The sequence below is a fragment of the Natrix helvetica genome (assembly GCF_964273705.1).
Source record: "Natrix helvetica genome assembly, chromosome: 5".
NCBI classification, from domain to species: domain Eukaryota; kingdom Metazoa; phylum Chordata; class Lepidosauria; order Squamata; family Natricidae; genus Natrix; species Natrix helvetica.
Genome location: NC_138551.1, coordinates 96,659,501 through 96,679,826, shown reverse-complemented (window position 1 = coordinate 96,679,826; position 20,326 = coordinate 96,659,501). Strand labels below are relative to the sequence as shown.

Sequence of the window (20,326 nt, the reverse complement as noted above, 5' to 3'; positions counted from 1 at the left end):
CAAAGTCAGCTGGCCACCGTGTGCATGTGCGCTAGCCATACATGCCCTGACAAATAGCTCCGCGTGACGCCTGTGGCAAGCGTGCCATAGGTTCACCATCACGGATCTAGGAGATACCTAAACCATGAGTTCAAGTCAGTGGTGAAATTCAAAAAAAAAATTACTACCAGTTCTGTGGGCGTGGCTTGGTGGGCGTGGCAGGGGAAGGATGCTGCAAAATCCCCTTTCCCTCCTCACTCTGGGGCCAGCCAGAGGTGGCATTTGCCAGTTCTCCGAACTACTCAAAATTTCCGCTATCGGTTCCCCAGAACCTGTCAGAAACTACTGAATTTCACTCGTGGTCCAGGTCCCGCTTTAGCCATGAAAGCCGGCAGATGATTTTGGGCCAGGGCAGATTTGATTTAAATCAAGTCAACTTTAATCACGATTTAAATCACTAGTAAAAAGGCTTGATGTAAATGAACTCTAAATCATAATTTTTAAAGAGCAACTGTCATCTGTGTCCTGCAGCGGCTCCTCCTCTGACCTGCTCTTGACTCACCGACAGTCCCAATATTGCAGAATATACAGCCTCATGCTACATAACGAAGCTCCGTTTCATGCTGAATCAACCAAATTATGAATGTATCTTAAATAGAAAGCTATCTTTAGATAGATTTTTACTCCAAAAGCATTTTATTAAAATAAATTTTATTTAAAAAAAACTAATTTAAATTTTAAAAAACCAATTTTATTTATTGATTGATTTTAATCATCGGTTTTTATCCACCCTGCTTTGGACTAATGACTCTCTCAGCCCAACTCGCCTCACGGGGTTGATGTTGAGGGGAAAACAGGAAGAAGAAGGTATTGTCGGATATGTTCATTGCCTTGAGTTATCAGTAAAAATTATGAAGGCGGGATACAAATAAATAAAATAAACTATGTTGAGCATAAGCATGCTGAGGGGTCGCACGTGCATGAGCGGCGGGTGAGGGGAGGCCCCCCCCACCCCATTTCTGGTTCCAGGAGGCTTCAGGGAAGCCTGCTAGCACCAAAATGGGGGTGGAGGTCACGTGCGTATGCATGGGGGGTGGGGCCTGCAGGGGGCATTGGATTATGGTTGTCGGCACGCGCACTACCACACACATGCGCACACTTTTGGCACCCAAGGGAAAAAGGTTCACCATCACTGCTCTAGCACCTATTTCCACACTAGGAAACAACCAGATCTGGTAGAGAAGCATAAAACAATTCTGGGGAAGATTTTGTTTTTGTAGGCTTGATGATAAACCATTTCAGTATATGAACAAAAATAAAAGGTAGATAGAAATGCAGACAGATATTTCACATATTTTCTTTTAATGTATTGTTGTATTGTTGCAGGAATCATTTTAAATGCCTTTTGTGATTTTCACATGTATTATTAATGTTTTGTGGTTTTGCTTTCTGAACCCAGATGCTGGAGCTCAGGTTGGGCTGCTATTGTGTTCGTGCACAACACAAAAACAAAATTGATGTTATAAAGCAATTAAAACCTCAGAACTATGAAAAGGAAATGGAGCCAAGAAAAAAATGAAATGTCTATATTAAAAAGCCAGAATTAAATATGGTATATTTTTGCCATTGCTTATCAAAAACTGCTAACCACTTATTAGTAACCTATGACTATCATTAAGTATTGTATCTTACAATTACCTATCTCCTGCCACTTATGACTATAACCATGTTGCTTGCATTTTTATGATTTATATTGTTTGTTTCCTAGTAGGATTTGATTGCTTATTAGCATAACCTATGACTATCACTAAATGTTGCATCTTATGATTCTTGATGAATGCATTTTTTATGTACACTGAGAGCATAAGCAACAAAAACAAATTCCTTGTGTGTCCAATCACACTTGGCCAATAAAGAATTCTATTCTATTCTATTCTAAACTTTTAAAAGGCAATATAATAGAACAAAGTGAAATGGGAACGCACTTTCACATATGCATGTACAGTACACATCCCTACACAGAGGTAAACACACTGCAAGGCAACACCCAGCACACACACAGTGCAAGGAAAAGGACTCAGCTGTACAATGGTGGGTTTGTACCAGCGTTACTACTGGTGTGTGAGCATGGGACCTTTCTGAGCATGCGCAGAAGCAATCCGAGCGAGTGGGCGGAGCCTCCCACCACCGCCACTACCAAGGCCAAACCGGGCTGAACTAGAAGCAACCCACCTCTGCAGTTGTAGTACACAAACCTGAGAACTGAGGATGGACAGACTGGCATGCCTTAAAAAGAAAGGAAGGAATGGGGCGGGGGGGGGGGGAGGGAGATAGACACACAGAGGAAAGAAGTCTTTATGTGGGCAGAGGCTGTTTCCAGCCCCAAACGGCCCACTTTGCTCAACTTTCTGACTTAAAGCAGAATGCAAATGTTAAAGAGTTATTTTCTACTACTGCTAGCCAAGTTTTATTGGATTAAAGCCCCTGTTTAATTGGAGAGATTCCAAGTCAGTCTGAAGCAAAGTGGCCTCAACATGGAGTTTTCTTTGTATTACAGAAAAGGTCTTGTAAGGTGAGCTTGCCTCCTAATGACTCTCCATGGATAGCTCCAGAACAATTTCTTGCCTTCCTCCAGGATGTTTTCCGCCCAATCTGTCTGCTCCTTCTACTCTCAGTATCAACCATATCTGGCCCGGCTTCATTTGTGCCACATGAGACAAGGGCAGGGCAGGGCTACATCAAACTGGGTGGATAAAAATTGATTTTAGAAAAATTAAAAAGCAATTTAAAAAATTAAATTAGATCTTTTTGATTTAAATCATTCTTTATTATTATTATCAAATTTATTATAAAAAATGCTTTTGGAGTAAAAATCTAACGTAGTTTTCCATTTAAGATGCATTAATAATTTGATTTATTCAGCATGAAATGCAGCTTAGTTACGTAGCATGAGGCTGTATATTCTGCCATATTTACATTTTTGGTAAACTCATTCAATGAATCCAAGCTCTGCAAGATGAGAGAACATCCACTGCATTGATGCAGTCACACAAATTCACAGTAACCATGAGATATAAATCATAAAACAAAGTTCAGGAATATTCCTTTATCCCATTGTTTTGCAAATCTATGTACAGTACAAACTGTGTGATTGTTTGATGAGAAATGCATCTGTACCACCAGGCTCTAAGCGTGAGGAGGAAGGGCAAGCAGTAAAAATGAAAGTGAAACCTTCTAAGCAGCTTATAAATATAATATTAAAGAGCTCCTGTCATTTCAGATCCATCATGGCAGTGCCTGTTAGCGGGCATCCACTCACCTACTTCCCGCCATGTCCCTCGCCTTGTTGTGTCACTGCTGCATCACCAGTCGTCCGCAGGACAGAGATGACAGTTGCTCTTTAAAAATTACGATTTAAATCGAGTTGATTTAAATCAAGCCTTTTTACTAGTGATTTAAATCAAGATTTAATTTGTGATTTCATCAACTTGATTTAAATCGACGTGATTTAAATCAAATCCACCCTGACATCAAATGAAAGGAGATTGCTCAAAGGTTCCTGAGGCTGCAAGCTAGAAGAGGCAGTGATGACGGAGAAAAGGCTGCCTTCTATTGTCCCTTTCACTGCTGAGAAGGGGAAGACTGTCCCTCTTCCTTCCAGAGCAAGGAGGATGAAACTCCAGCTCAGTTAAAGTGACAGCAGCAGCCAACCAGGTCATGGAATGGCTACTGGCCAAGTCAGCCCCATCTGAGAAGGCTATAAGAGCTGCCTCCTGCCGTCCCAGGGGGGAAACCGCTCGTCCTGCTATGTCAGTCTTTAGCCTGGAAAATATCACTTCCGCTTGTGCCCCAGACACAGCCATATCCACTCCTGGCCATGACTTCTATCCTATTTCAAGGCTGTCTCTTCCCCTGCTATTTCAGCCAGAAAATAATACTCCTCAAAGGGCGGAAGGCAATAGTAGCCCAACTCCCATTTTCTTCGCTGCCTGGCCTCCTACATCTCTTCATGGCACAGCTGAGTTACACCTCTGCAAAGAAGTTCTCATTCACATCTGGATACCCAAGATGGAATGAATGAACGCAAGAAGTAAAGGGAACTCCAAGGAGATCCCGAGACACCACCTCAAAACCATTGATCTAAAGGCAGAACAAGTCTCCCAATTGTTCCCAGTTGCATTTCCAACAAGAACACACCCTCTGCCTTTGAAACAGGTTCAAAAATACAGTCCATCAGGTGTGGAATCCTACCGGTTTAACAACAGGTTCGCTGAGTGCGCGCCTGATGTGCCTGACACATGCTACGTGCGCGTAGTTTACCGAAATCTCATCTTCGGCATTACTGCTGGTGAGGAAAACAGCTGATTAGAGGCAATTCACTCTGCTGTGCCGATCAGCTTCGGAAAAGGAAATATAGGTTAATATAGTGCAGGAGCAGGCAGGCACGCCCACTTCAAAGTTAGAGCGAACCGGTTCACTCCCAGCTGATAGTCTGAGCTACTGGTTTGCCTGAACCGGTCCACCCCGGTAGAATCCCTGCACACCATGAATCTGCCTTCCTCTATTTTTACAATCCACTTAAAAACAGATTCCCCACCTCTATAAAGCCCATCTACCTCCCACCTTTAAAATATATTTATCAATGGATCCTTTCTCTGCTGCCAAGGAAGAGGATGAGAGTTCTGACCCTACCACCAAGAGTGCCATTTATCCAAAAGAAACTTCCCTCCATAAATCAATGAGGATATTGCTTCAACTGGCTAAAGCAGTGATGGCGAACCTTTTTCTTACGGCGTGCCAAAATTGTGCATACACGCTATCGCGCATGAACACGTGCACACTCAATCTCCCCACCCATACTGCGTATGCGCGCATGACCCTCCCCAGGCTCCGGATGCTTTCCTGAAGCCTGGGGAGAGTGAAAACAGCCTCCCCCGGCCCCCTGGAGGTCCTGCGTAAGCCAGAAACAGATCGTTTCTAAATTACCGGTTGGCCCATTGGGGCCCATTTTTTGCCCTCCCCAGCCTCCAGAGGCTTTCCTGAAGCCTGGGGAGGGTGTAAAATCAGCTGGCCGGCATGTGCATGCGCCCCAGAGGTGACGGCTGGCGTGCCACGAATTATGGCTCTGTGTGCCACCTATGGCAAGCATGCCATAGGTTCGCCATCACGGGGCTAAGGTATTCAAACTTACCAGCATTACCTTTGTCTTCTCCCCCAAAGATCCCCTTCATGAAGGCTCAGAATCTGCAATGGTGCAGAATGTAAGGGGATGGCAAAATGAGACCATACTACAGTATGACAGAAAAGGTAGCACTGATTGCTGGAAGACTACTAGGCCTAAGGTAAGATGATAAATTCTGTCTGCAAAATTCTTAAGCAGGTATGGAAGCAGAAAACCTGCCTATCAATATGTACTGGGGATGCTGCTCCTGTACTCTGCACTCGGACGGGCAGGGCCTTCTCAGTGGCAGCACCGCAATATAAAACTCTTCTCTTAAGAGAACTCCTGCTAACTTCCAGGTTAGCTTCTTTTAAATGTCTGAAGATGAGCTTGCTCACCCTATAATTAGACCACAATCAAATTATCTCCTACTTTTTAGATAGGAATTCTGTCTTATTCAATATCCGTAGTTGACCTGTTTGTTTGAGAAATAGCATAGACTTATATACCACCTCACAATGCTTTACAGCCCTCTCTAAGTGGTTTACAGAGTCAGCCTATTGCCCCCAACAATCTGGGTCCTCATTTTACCAACCTTGGAAGGATGGAAGGCTGAGTCAACCTTGAGCTGGTGAGATTCGAACTGCTGAACTGCTAGGAGGTGTCAGTCAGCAGAATTACCCTGCAATACTGCATTCTAACCACTGTGCCACCACGGCTCTTTTTAACTGTTCTTCTGCAATAGGTGAAGTGTAAAGGTTCCCCTCGCACATATGTGCTAGTCGTTCCCGACTTTAGGGGGCAGTGCTCATCTCCGTTTCAAAGCCGAAGAGCCAGCGCTGTCCAAAGACATCTCCATGGTCATCTGGCCGGCATGACTAAACGCCAAAAGCGCACGGAACACTGTTACCTTCCCACCAAAGGTGATCCCTATTTTTCTTCTTGCATTTTTATATGCTTTTGAACAGCTAGGTTGGCAGAAGCTAGGACAAGTAACGGAGCTCACTCTGTTACATGACGCTAGGGATTCGAATCACTGAACTGCTGACCTTCTGATCAAGCTCAGCATTTTAAACACTGAGCCACCGTGTCCCTTCTTTTGCAATAAAACTGTACAAAAAAAAAATAACAACCCTATGAAATATGTCCTGGGAAGCAAAAGATAAATGGCCAATTCTCGCTGGCTTTGCTTTATTTTCAGAATTGGTTTCCTTAAAGTCTAATATGACAAGAATTAATACCAGACAACTAATCAAGCAGAAAACAACAGCCTAATCAAGAAAAGAACACTCCCATCAAAACTGACAGTGCAAGCTACTGTACATAAACAGAGAGCAAACCCCACTCCCTTCTAAAAATATGTAAGTATAGAATAGGTGGAACTTGGCTTAATAGCAGTAACTATGAGGTGGCTTGGAGTCCTAATGGACAACCATTTGTAAGGTTTTACATTTAGGCAAGAAAAACCAAATGCACCAGTAAAGAATTGATGATACCTGGCTCAATAGTAGCAATTGTGAGAGGCATCATGGAGTCCTAGTGAACAATTACTTAAATATAAGCCAGCAGTGTGCAGCGGCTGCCAAAGAAAGCTAATCCAGTCCTAGGTTGCATTAACAAAGGGATAAAATCAAGATCACATGAAGTGTTCGTACCACTTTATAATGCCTTGGTAAGACCACACTTGGAATAACGCACCCAGTTGTGCCCGCCACAATATAAAAAAGATGTTGAGACTCTAGAAAGACTGTAGAAAAGAGCAACCAAGGTGATTCTTCAACATATGAAGAACGGTTGGTTGCAGGAATTGGGTGCATTTAGTGTAGTGAAAAGAAGGACTAGGGGTGACATGATAGTAGTGTTCCAATATCTGAGTTGCCGCTACAAGAAGAGGGGGTCAACCTATTCTCCAAAGCATCTGAAGGCAGGACAAGAAGCAATGGATTGAAACTAATCAAGGAGAGAAACAACCTGGAACTAAGCAGGAATTTCCTGACAGTGAGAACAATTAACCAGGGGAACAACTTGCCTCCAGAAGTTGTGAATGCTCCAACACTGGAAGTTTTTAGGAAGATGTTGGACGGCCATTTGTCTGAAATGGTATAGAGTCTCCCGCCTGCATGAGGGGGAGGGGGGGTTGAACTGGAGGACCTCTGGGGTCCTTTCAACTCTCTTCTGTTATTCTGTTATTCTTTCTATGATCATGTGTGTCCATCCTATCAAGCCAAGAAAATCTGGAATGGTATAGGATCTTCTGCCATGGGCAGGGGATTGGACTAGAAGACCTCCAAGTTTCCCTCCCAACCTTATTGTATGTTCTCATACTGAAGATGTTATCTAGTCTGGAAATGAAACGTTTGCAAGCAAACAACCAAGAGAGCACCAGGTCTCCAGAGTTCAACCCTGAGCTACCTATATTTTCTTCTTTTGGTAGAACAAAGTATCCCCAGCTGCTCTATCATTATCCTCTAAAGCAGGAGTCCCCAACCTTGGCAACTTTAAGAGTTGTGGCTTTGCCAGCTGAGGAATTATGGGAATTGAAGTCCAAAAGTCTTAAAGTTGCCAAGGTTAGAGACCCCTGCTCTAAAAGCTAGCTCAGAAAAGTGATTGGGTCCATCAGGACAGGAATGGGTTTCCGGAGATCTTTTAATCAGGCAGTTCCAAGAACCATCTATTTTTTTCTAATCCTCTCCTCCATAGATTTAGTTTAACTGTGTACCAAGTGGGGAACTGCAATTGACATCATCAACACATGTAGCATTAGCAACGACAACTGGGACTTGCAATTTGGTACTTAAGCGAGGTAGTTGCTTGAAACCATTATTATGCTTTATGATCTTACTTCGGCTTTCCTTTTTTTTTTGTATAGACCTGTAAATATAAGGACCGTTCCCAAAGTTTCTTTTTTATCATTGCCATAACTGCAAATAGTGAGTATATGAGCAATCACCTAGCTAGGACTATTTCTTTAAGACCAGAGAAGGAGATTCAGATTCCTTCTTTGTGAGAAACAGATGCAAATGTCCAACTGTTTTCAGACCGTTTTAATACCCGGACATATTTTAGGACAGCTTTTTCTACATATGCCCTCTGGGTACTTTAAAATTATAACTCTACTAATGCTCAGGAAACATGGTCTTGATAGTGCTGGCTGTGTTTTCTGAGAGTTGCACTTAATATGTGTGCATAAATGCATCTATATACAATGGGGGTTTGTTGCTGGATGGAAACATCATATTTTGCTCTTTCCTTTGTCCGTCAGAAGAGTCAGAAAACTGGTGAGTGCTGAAATTTATTTTGCAGTGGCAATATTCTTGAGTTACAGTACTTGAGGAATTCCAAGAGGTTATAACAAAAGTATTGTTTAATGCTAATTTTTAACACGATTAGCTATGCTATCAAAAATTACCTTTGTCATCAAATATGATCACATTCCAAAGTCTAAGTGATCCTATTCTTTTTTTTTTTTTTTAATAAAGGATATATTGAACTATATTACATATATGTAAACAATAAGGGAACCTATTTCGAATCAAGGCTGGCAATTAAATAACAAAAAACTTTGATTATTTTACTTGATAATCAAGTCCACTGGTAACAAGCGTATTTTCTGTTCCTAAAGACCAATTCCAGTCCAATTGGGCTGGGAAGAAAAGAGGCAGCAGCACTCAGTGTTGTCCCAAAAACTATCCAAAATGTACCCCAGCCACAGGAATGAGCAGTAGCAAGCAGAGAAGTAGAAGAAAAGCCAGGTGGCCGTGACAGAAATGCCCTGTCACATACATTGCAATATTGCCAACAACAAAAAAGCATTTCTTCACCTCTCATCAAAATATGAAACTGTCTTTAATCCGGTCATTAGTAATGCAGGGATAGAAGCCCTGGAGCAACGAGGATTTTCCTCCTTATGCAGAAAAAACAATTACTACCAACCTGCCTTCTGTTGAGGACCTGGACACTGCACGAGTCAAAAAGAGGGCCATGAAAATATCTACAGATCTCTCACAACCTGGACATAAATTGTTTCAACTCCTACCCTCAAAATGACACCATAGAGCACTGCACACCAAGACGCCTAGACACAAGAACAAGTTTTTCCCGAACGCTATCACTCTGCTAAACTAATAATTCCCTCAACACTGTCAAACTATTCATTAAGGCTGCATTACTATTACTATTAGTCTTCTCATCGTTCTATCACCCATCTTCTCCCACTTATGACTCCAGGACTGTAACTTTGTTGCTCGTATCCTTATGATTTATATTGATATTGATTGTTTCCTGATTGCTTATTTGTACCCTGTGACTATCATTAAGCGTTATACCTTATGATTCTTGACTAATGTATCTTGTCTTTTTACACTGAGGGCATATGCACCAAAGACAAATTCCTTGTCTGCCCAATCACACTTGGCCAATGAAGAACTCTATTCTTCTATTCTATTCTATTCTATTCTATTTATTTCTATTCTATTTAAGTTCTGTTCTGTTCTCTATTCTATTCTCCTGCAGATAAGCGAAGTTCACATCTGCTTGACCCTGACGCAAAGTGTGGGGAGATCCACAGCACCGGAGCATCGAATTGCCTGGCTTTCCCCTTTTCACTCCACCGACTTCGATCCATAGGATCCTTGCTTTAACGGAGCTCAGCCACGGGAGCATCTTAGCTCTTCCAACAATACGCTAAGCCAAAAAAGACCAAGCCGATCTTCTGGCGACATCCAGCCTCCCGGTCTCAGAAAACGCATCGGATGCTAAGGATTTTTTCCCCCGCAGGAAAGTCTCCCAACTCCTCGGCGCGCGTCAGGCGGACGATGCCCCGACGTTTCCCCTCCCGATCCCCGGCCCGCTTCTTCTGCCCCGGCAATGGGGAAAGGCGAAGAGACGCGCCGGGGGCGGGGGGGGGGGAGGACGGGTCTCTTGTGCAGGAAAGACGGGCCGCAGCGCCAACCTGGCCGGGAAAGAGGCGCTTGCCCGTCTGCGCAAAGGGCACCGGTTTCTCCAACCCTCCCTCCCTCCTTCCAGTGCCGCAACCCCGGCAAGGGCGCGGAGAGAGCTGACCTTAAAATAGACTCCATCCGCGTCCCCTTGGGCGGCAGGAGTAGGAGCTCGGCCAGGGCCAGGATGTGGCGAGCCCGGGAGACGCCGCCTCCGGGCAGGACCCGCGGAGGAGCGGAGCCGCCCAGTCCGCTGCTGCTGCTATTGGCGCGCCGCCCTTTGACCAACGCTCCGCTCTGGGCGCCAGTGCCAAAGCCGCGCGGCCCGCCCCTCACGGGCAAGCTCGCTTCGCCCCGCTCGGCTGCCACCGCCGGCCGCTCTTACCTCACGCGGCGGCGCTTCTTCCTCCCAGCCGCGCCTTGCAGGCCTGCGCGCGTTTTTGGCCCCGGGCGCCCAGCGGAGCCGGACTCTGCCGCCCGCCGCGCGAACCCCGAGGACCGGCCTGGGCCGCGCTCGGGGAGGGGGGAAAAATTGGAGCGCCGGAAAGGCGGCCCGCTTGCCTTTGTCTCTCGCGCAGCGACAGGAAGCCGGGCATTGCCGGGGGCGCCTCTGAGCAGACCCAGCCGGTCTTGGCTTTCTTTCTCCCCGCCCGCCCTTCTCCAACAGGGCAGGTGAAGGAAGCCGCCTCCCGGGTAACGGTGTGGCGGCAGCGGCCAAGTCCGCGCGGCACACGCCGAATCCGGCGCTTGAATGGGAGCTCTGCCTGGGTCCGCCGAGGCGCTCGAGCGGCAACTCCCGCGCACAAGGCTGCGCCGGCGGCACACAGTGCGCAGGGCTTGGGAAGCGCTGGGCTGCGTGGGTGTCGCGGGAACACGGCCGTTCGCGGATAAGGGTGTAATAAATCTATACACCACCACACAAGCGCGCACACAAGTACCACACCACACACCGGGATTTGCAAATGTGGCCCTTGATGTTTCAGGGCAAGTCCCTGAAATTTGCCAGAGATCAACAATATGATTTATTTGCTTATTAGTAATTTATGATTATCATTAAGTGTTGTATCGTATGATTTTTGATGAATGTATTCTATTTTATTTTTCTTTATGTACACTGAGAGTATATGCACCAAAGACAAATTCCTTTTGTGTCCAATCACACCATTCCATTCTTTATTCTATTCCATCCCATCCCATCCCATTCCATCTATTCGCTATTCTATTCTATTCCATTCTCTATTCTATTCCATTCTATTCTATTCCTTTCTATTCCATTCTTTATTATATGCCATTCCATTCTCTATTCTATTCCATCCCATTCCACCCTCTATTCTATTCTATTCCTTTCCATTCCATTCTTTATTATATTCCATTCCATTCTCTATTCTATTCTATTCTATCCCTTTCCATTCCATTCTTTATTATATTCCAGTCCATTCTTTATTATATGCCATTCCATTCTCTATTCTATTTCGTTCCATTCTTTATTATATGCCATTCCATTCCAGTCTCTATTATATTCTATTCTTCAAAGGACAAAGATCTCCCTTCCTCTCCTCATTTGGAGAAACTGGCCATCTTTTAACCTGCACTACCACCCTGTCAGCTGTGCCAAGGCTGGAGGGGGGGGGGCTGACTGGGAGCAGCCGCCACCGCAGCGGATCCTATGGATCCCTCCCACTACCAGCTAAGCTCTGGCTGCACGTCTTTAAGTGCATGGGAGATGACAAGCGAAAGGGAGACAGTGGGATAAGGCTGAGGCCAGAGCAGCACTCGGGCTCCATTACAAAACTAAATACATTTTCCTTTTCAACTACTGTGTTGTTCAACTGTCAAGTTGTGAATGCTCTAACATTGGAAGTTTTTAAGGAGATGTTGGATAACCATTTGTTTGAAGTGGTGTAGAGTTTCCTGCCTAAGCCGGGGGTTGGACTAGAAGACCTCCAAGGTTCCTTCCAATTCTATTATTCTATTCTATCTTGGCAGAACCGGTAGCGGAAATTTTGAGAAATTCAGAGAACCAGTAAATATCACCTCTGACTGCTCCCCTCCCATCTATTCTCTGCCTCCAGAGTCCCAGCTGATTGGGAGGAAATGGGGATTTTGCAGTATCCTTCCCCTGCCACGCCCACCAAGCCAAGCCACACCCACAGAACCAGTAATAAAGAGCCCACATCAGAGCCTTCCCCAGACTCCAGGACTCGTCCAGGTTCCTCCCTGACCTCCTCACTGTCCGAATCTGCTGCCAGCTACACTGGCCATTGGCGGGCCACAACAGTATGGGTTTTTGTGTAGATCATAGGAGAACGCTGCAGTCCTGTTCTATTTTACACAAATATTTAAGAAACTATTACATGATTGTCACCAAGTTAGAAGATAAACCCAAAAGTATTTTTTTTCAAAAGGCAACTGGTCTTGCTTGTTTTTTCTTCACCTTTTGAAAAAGCACTTTCGGGACAACCATGATCTTGATGATTGAGAATCTCCATAGGAAGAAGTCCAAATTAGAAAACCATAGTCAAAGAATGCTGGAGTTAGAGACTAAAAGATTTGATCATGCAAGTCCAGATGTTCATTACTAATCTAAATGAGAAGATAGAGAGGCGCTTTGTTAAATTTATGGATGACATAGAAAGCTAATATAGAAGAGAAAAATAAAATCAGCCCAAAGAACTAAACTGGAGATTAGTCACAGAAGCAAATGTGAAGTACCGTAAGTAACAGAAATCAAATTCAGATGAGAAATACCTTTTTGAGTGATAGCACTTTAGAAGTATCTCTTGAAATGTTGGTTGATTACAAACTGAATGTGAATCAAGGTGGAATGCAGCTGCCAACACCCCTCCCCCCCAAGACGTACAGTAAGTGCACTTTTAGGCCTTATCAATAGAAATATATATCCAAAGCATAATTCCACTTTATTCTGCATTGGTCAGGCCTTGCCTGAAATGAATTGCATTGCATTGAAGATTACACATTGAGTAGGATCAGGCTTCTTGAATCAGGCTGATGATACCATTCCTTTCAGCAGAAAAAGATGAAAAGAGCCAGTTTGCTCCACTGGTTAAGGCACCAGGCTAGAAATCAAGAGATGTGAGTTTTAGTCCTGCCTTAGGTATGAAAAAGCTGGTGGTGTGACTTTGGGATCGTCATTTTTTCCTCTAAGTCTAATTCACCTCGTAGGGTTGTTTTATGGAAAATAGAAGGGGGGAGTATTGTGTGTGTTCACTGCCTTCAGTTATTTATAAAAATAATAAAGGCAGTGGAGAGAGGGGGGGGAGAGAGGGAGAGAGAGACTGCATATACATAGGGCATTCAGCAAATTCTACTCACAATACAATTCCCTATGCCACCAAGCTTGAAATTTTGGGCTTGGTCAATCTGGAACTGTGCCACCTGTGGTCTGATCTAAGTATAGTACACAAAATTGTCTGCTACAACATCTTGCCTGTCAACGACTTGTTCTGCTTCAACCACAATAAGACACAGACAAACAAGTGATAAAACTCAAGGTAAACCGCTCCAAATTCAATTGCAGAAAATACGACTTCAGCAACAGAGTGGTCAACACCTGGAATGCTCTACCTGACTCCATTGTTACAGCCTCAAACCCTCACAGCTTCAATCTCAAACTGTCTACTGTGGACCTCACCCCATTCCTAAGAGGTCCATAAAGCGTACCAATGTGCCTACCATTCCTGTCTTGCTGTCCCCATTTATCTGTATTTACTTCCTTTGTTCATGTTTATGTTCATACCTATACTTGTTATCTTGTATATATTTGACAAACAAGCAAACAAACAAATAAACAAACAAACTGGGAATCAGGGGATTGGTTTGAAATCAAAAACAGACGAGACAGGTGGTCACAACCCTGATCAAATGCTTTGCAAATGCCTTTAAAAAGGCGGAGCTTTGAGTACATGCTTGTGGCTGCCATCTTGACTTTTTTAACCCACTGCAAACACTTCTGCTGGAAAGAGAGGGAAAAAGAGGGGAGGGAAAAACTGGAAGGAGAAGAGGACAGGGAAAGGAGAGGGGCATCCAGGCTGGGGCCTTCCCAGGTAGCCTCAAAGCTCTGCTGGCCTTTTGCACTTGCCTCTTCCTGTTCCCTCCTTACAAAAATACCTCTTGTTTTCAATTAATGTAAGAGGCTCCTTGACAGGTAATCCTTGGTCACTACTTGTGTCTTCCTCAAGGGAAAGATGAAAAGATGAAGTGGAACCAGAGGGCTGATACTTTTGCCAATAACAGGTTTGTCTAAAGAACCTTTTTCACTTAATTGAAGGAAAAGACCACTCCGGATCAATGAAATAGATTCTTCTGAATGAAAACTCATTAAGAGAAGGACCAGGGGAGACAAGATTGCCAGGTTCCAATATTTGAGGGGCTGCCACAGAGAGTAGGGGGGGGTGTCAAGCTATTTTCCAAAGCACCTGAAGGTCGAACAAGGAATAATGGATGGAAACTGGTCAAGGAGAGATTCAGCCTGGAAATGAGGAGAAATTTTCTGACAGTGAGAACAATCAACCCATGGAACAGAAGTTGCCTTCAGAAGTTGTGAGAGCTTCATCACTGGAGGCTTTCAAGAAGACATTAGACTGCCATCTGTTAAAAATGGTGTAGGGCCAACCTTGGGATTTTTACTATTGGTTCTATGAGCGTGGCTTGGTGGGCGTGGCAGGGGAAGGATACTGCAAAATCCCCATTCCCTCCCCACCCTACTAACCTGCTTTCCACTCTATTCTCCTGTGCAGAGCAACAAAAGAAGACCCAGTGATCGGCTGGGAGGCAGCATAGACTGACCATCAGTTGGGACTCGGAGGCTGGGAGGCAGTTAATAAATCGGGGGTGGGGCCAGTCAGAGGTGGCATTTGCCAGTTCTCCGAACTACTCAAAATTTCTGCTACAGGTTCACCAGAACCGGTCCGAACCAACTGAATATCACCTCTGTAGAGCCCTTATTTAACTCTTCACATCTATTTATATTAAAGTTTCATTCTTCATTCTTTCATTGTTCAGTGTTTTAATGTACAGTTCCAATACCAATCACAATATCACTTAAATGTATACGGTAGATCTTTTTTATATTTTTTCCATTCATCCAATCCATATAATCCTGCTATTAATACATATGCTTACATTAAAATTTATTATTTCATTTATCTAATCACTCATTTGATTTGATCATTTCACTGCTAATCATTATATTTTTAGGCATGTTTAATAATACCATCATTCAATCTCTAATTTCCCAATTAATGCTTAGTTCTTATTCATAATTCCCATATTTCACTCTTCATATTGTTGGAAGATCAAAGGTTTCCTGGTTCGTTCCCAGCCGGGAGTCACCACCGACGCCTAGAAGAAAGTTTCGTGAAGACAGCCACCTGAAAGTTATGAGCTTTATTGAAGGGAAAAAAAGGAACGGGAAGGATGAGACGCAGCTCTGTCGTTCCCGGGTCTGCAGCACCATATACAATTTGGTTTCTCCTTATATACAGTTTTTCTTGCCCCTGGCTACAGTGTAAATTTTACTGAGAATAAAAGTTCCTTTATTCTGGATGATCGTTCTGATATTGATTCTCTTGTCTTTTGGGTTTCGTTTGTCTGGTATCTTGCCCTTATGTTAATCTTATCATAAAACCTGAAGAGGATGTTTTCCTGTTTTCGGGGCGCTTATCAAAGAGATCTGTTTTATGCAGATGGTCATGGTGTTTGTGTTATCTTGTAATCATTGCTAGATTCGGGGTTTTCCCAACTCCATTATCCTTTTCCTAATCCTATTATCTTATCTCCTTTGTGACTAAGTGTAACCTTTTCCTGTTTACGTGTGCGTGTTTTCCTCTAGCTTTGGTCCTTGATTATGTATTCATTAGTTTGTTCCTGTTTGTGCTCTTTGGGTTATTTTTCGTTACCTTACTACAATCCCTCATTCTGAACTGGGGCAAAATAATTGATGTCAATTATTTTCGCCCCCTCAGTGTCGTTGGGTGTCTCATCGGGGTATACTTGAAAGTCCCGGTCTATCTGGATCATCATGAGGGCTGCTTGGCTGTGTTTAGTTGTTTGTGAAGTCCTAGTGGGTTGACAGGTTCTTAAGCAGGCTAGGCAAGGGGGAATACAATGGCAGAGGCAACACGTGAGGGCTCCTATGACACAGACTACGACGATTCCTGTCAGGAGTATTTTAAGCCAGTGAAAGTCTGGCAGCCAGGAATAAATCCAGGACCAGTCTATGGAGGGTTGGTCCTGACCTATGTTCTGAGCCAATTCTTTTAGGTGGTGGATGTCTTTTCCTACAGCTTCAGAGCTTTGGTCTAGGTTGAAGCAGCACAACCCTCTGAACTCCGCGCAACCGTGGTTATGTTTTAGCAATAGGAAGTCTATTGCTGCGCGATTCTCCAAGGTGGCTTCTCTAACTTGCCGCAGCTCTCTGTTTAAGGCATCCAGCGCATGGGAAGTCGAATTTAAACCCTTTGCTAGGGTACATGCCAGGCTATTCAAATTTCTGGAATTTCGTACTGCTAGCCCTGGCACTCCCACTAGTGATACTGCCAATGAAACATATTCAGCTTTTGTCAGTAGGGACACTTTAGATTCGCAATCTGAGTCTAGGGAGTGAAAGGCCCTTTTGTGTCGCCTCTGTAAAGACGGCATGAGCATGGTTAATTTTCCTAGGGTGCATGGCCCCCCTGTAGAGTTGGCCGGTATATATGAATAGGCTTGTAATCCACATAGTATGAACCATCCGTGGGGTAGCCTCATGTAGCTATAGGAGTGGGGAATGTTTTCTGTGTGGTTGCATTTGAGGTCGGTGTTGTTGAGGTTAGTGCAACCTTCCCCTCTTTTGGCCTCGCATCCCTTGATCCTGAAACACCAGGATGAGGATGAAACGGCCGCTATGTGTAGGGTGTACATGTCTAAATTTTTAGCCTTGGTAACGTTTCCCCAGTCATAAATGTTTGAGTATGATGGAGTGATGAGGATGTGCTGAAGCTTAGTGTCGTTGTGAATGGCTTGGGGTCCCACTGCCACCCCCATGAGGCATGTTTTTAAAATGTCTTTTACTGAGCTCCCTCCCTCTAGGCAGAAGTCTGTAGTGTTAAGCACTTCCTTTGCTAAATATTCCCATATGTTTCCTTTCTCTGGGATGAGGTTTGGTTCTAAAAATGCAGTTACTTGAGTTACAGTCAACATTATACAACAATATAAGATCTTTGTCCCCATACTCTCTTTTCCCATTTTCAACTAGATACCCACTAAATACCCCCCCAAATACCCCCCCCCTTTTTTTTTTTTTTTTTTTTTTTGAAAGTTACGAAAAGTCTTAAAGTTTTTGTTAACCAACAAGTCTTTTTAGGTCAGTTTACTTGTTCCCTCTCTTGGAAGAGGGCCTCTAGAGTCCACTGCTGGGTTTCCGGATCACGTCTCAGCTTAATCGGTGGGATGTCAGCACTGTGGTCTATAACCGCGGGCTTGACGTGAGTCCAATGAATCCAGGAATCTTTTTCCGCAACCTTTACAGCTGTCTGAGTGGTCAGCAAGACTTGGTAGGGTCCTGTCCACCTAGGTTGTAATGACGTCGTTCTGGTAAAGTGTTTTATCCACACCCAGCTGCCCGGTTCGTATGGATGCAGGTTTTCTTCCAGGGGTAGCGTCTGAGTCAGGGCGCTCTGTGTCCAGAGGGTCTGGAGGCTGTTATGCAGGGCTGAAAGATAAGAGCATAATACCATATCCCCCCTATCTAGGCTTAGGGAGTGTGGGTCTAGACCTTTTAAGGTATCAGGTGGTCGTCCGAAAAGTATTTCAAATGGGGAGAGTCCAATGTCTCGCCGTGGTCTAGTCCTGATATGAAATAGTGCAATAGGCAACACTTTAGGCCAAGAGAGATGCGTTTCCTGGCAAAGTTTCCCCAGCAGGGTCTTAATTTCCCTGTTAGATCGTTCAGTTCCTCCCGAGGAGGAAGGTGAATACGGGCAGTGAAGGTTCTGGGTAATACCTAGGGCTTGGAGGACGTGCTCTAGGACTTGTGCTACAAAGTGTTTTCCACGATCCATGTCTATGACTGTAGGCACTCCAAATCTTGGTACGATATCCTTAATGAGGTGCCTTGCTGTCTCTAAAGCTGTTGCATGGCGGCAGGGGAAAGCTTCTACCCAGTGTGTGAGTTGATCCCGGCATACAAGGGCATATTGATATCCATCTGCCTTGGGTAATTGTATATAGTCCATTTGTATTTTTTCAAATGGCCTCTGTGCCCAGGGTCTACCACCTTCATGAATACTTTTCCTAGATGAACTATTATTGGCTTGACAAGTCTGGCAGGTGCTAGTCACCCTAGTGGCCTCGCTATAGATCCCTGGTGCGTACCATACACTTCTGGCAGCGTCTACTATCGCTTGCGTCCCACAGTGGCCTTTTGTGTGTAGCCTCTGGCAGATTAATCGTAAGAGGCGTCGTGGGGCTATTGGCTTGCCATCTGGCACCCTCCAGAACCCGTCCCTAAAGACTGCACCCAATGTTTCCTTCCATCTTTCTGTTTCTCCATTTTCCAGGAAATCGTCATAAGGGATGGTAGGGGTGGCTTGCATTGTTACTGCTGCCATATTTTGAGGGAGAGGTTCGGTGGCTACCCATTTTGCCGTTTCATCCGCATATCTATTGCCCTTTGTGGTCGGGGAGTTATCTGTTAGGTGGGCTCTACAGTGTATGACGGCTATGGAGCGTGGTAACCTGATGGCACTTAATAGGTCAGAGACTAAGGTAGCGTGGGCTATGCGTTGGCCAGCTGACGTGAGAAACCCCCGCTGTTTCCATAGGGTGCCTGTGGCGTGGCAGACTCCAAAGGCATACTTGGAGTCAGTGTAAATGTTCACGGACCTGTTCTTAGCGGCTTCACAAGCTTTTGTTAATGCCATGAGCTCAGCTGCTTGGGCACTATGGGAGGGGGGGAGAGGTGAAGCCCAAATAATTTCATGTAGGGAAACAACGGCGGCTCCTGCTACCCTCTTCCCGTTATACATATAAGAGGAGCCATCCGTGTATAGTTCCATGTCTGGGTTTAGGAGTGGGGTATCGGTTAGATCGGGGCGTGGGGATTTAGCATCGTGAATCAGGTGGAGGCAATCGTGTAAGTTGCCCTGTTGTTCTGTCGGGAGTAAGGTGGCTGGGTTTAGGGTGGAACACCTTTCAAATGTTATGTGATCTGTTGTAAATAATTCGGCCTCATATCGTGCTAGGCGCTGCTGTGTGAAGGCTTGCGTTTGTGATTTTAACAGAATCGCAAAAACCTCGTGAGGTACTTTTAGGAGCAGCGGGTGTCCTAGGACTATGTCTTTCGATTTTCTTACAATTTCTACTGTTGCTGCCACTGCTCTCAAGCATGGAACGGCTCCCTGAGCTACTGGGTCTAGGGTTACAGAGTAGTAGGCAACCGGACGCTGCGCAGGGCCGAATGTTTGCGTTAAAACTCCTGAAGCTACTCCCTTGTTTTCATGAATAAATAATGTAAAGGGTTTATTATAGTCTGGAAGTCCCAGTGCCGGGGCCGAGGCTAATGTCTGTTTAATTTCTTTTATAGTTTGGTCTAAGGAGTTGGTCCATTCAATGGGGTCGGGCATGGCCTTTTCTGTTAATTGTATTAAGGGTTTTGCTAATTCCCCGAATGACGGAATCCATGGGCGGCAAAAACCCAGTACGCCCAGTAGGGCTCTGACTTGCCTCTTTGTGTGTGGAGTTTTCATGTTCAAAATGGTCTGCACCCTGCTGGGGGCTAGTTTCCTTATGCCGGGTGCTATGATGTACCCCAAATAGGTCACCTCTTGTTGTAGATATTGTAACTTAGTGGGTGATGCTTTGTGTCCCCTATCTGCTAGGGCTTGCAGGAGATGAATTGTGTCCACTTTACAGGCTTCCTCTGTTTCTGATGCTAGCAATAAGTCGTCTACGTACTGTATTAGGGTGGAGCTGTGTGGGAGCGATATGGAAGAAAGGTCTGCTTTTAAGATCTGGGAGAATAAGGTGGGTGACTCCGTGTAGCCTTGTGGCAAGCGAGTCCACGTGTATTGTTGGTCTTCCCAAGTGAAGGCAAAAAGGTATTGGGAAGCCTGATGTACCGGGATGCTAAAGAAGGCAGAGCACAGGTCTATGACTGTAAAATATTGTGCCCAAGCTGGTACCTCCGTGACTATGGTTGCAGGATTGGGTACTATTGGAGCCCGGGGTATCACGTGCCTATTGATTAGGC

The 20,326-nt window shown here is 44.8% G+C and overlaps 1 protein-coding gene across 12 annotated transcripts in view; it reads right to left on the bottom strand.

Moving 5' to 3' along the window:
• SORBS1 (sorbin and SH3 domain containing 1) overlaps nt 1-10,878 on the bottom strand; it is a 134,963-nt gene extending 124,085 nt beyond the window's left edge. For 10 of the 12 annotated variants that reach the window (XM_081953752.1, XM_081953754.1, XM_081953744.1 and 7 more), the window contains exon 1: nt 10,639-10,878. In XM_081953752.1, the coding sequence (XP_081809878.1) occupies nt 10,639-10,673 (35 nt within the window). In that variant the 5' untranslated portion in view covers nt 10,674-10,878. The other 2 variants (XM_081953755.1, XM_081953751.1) reach the window with 2 other exon arrangements.
• Nucleotides 10,879-20,326: the final 9,448 nt, after the last annotated feature.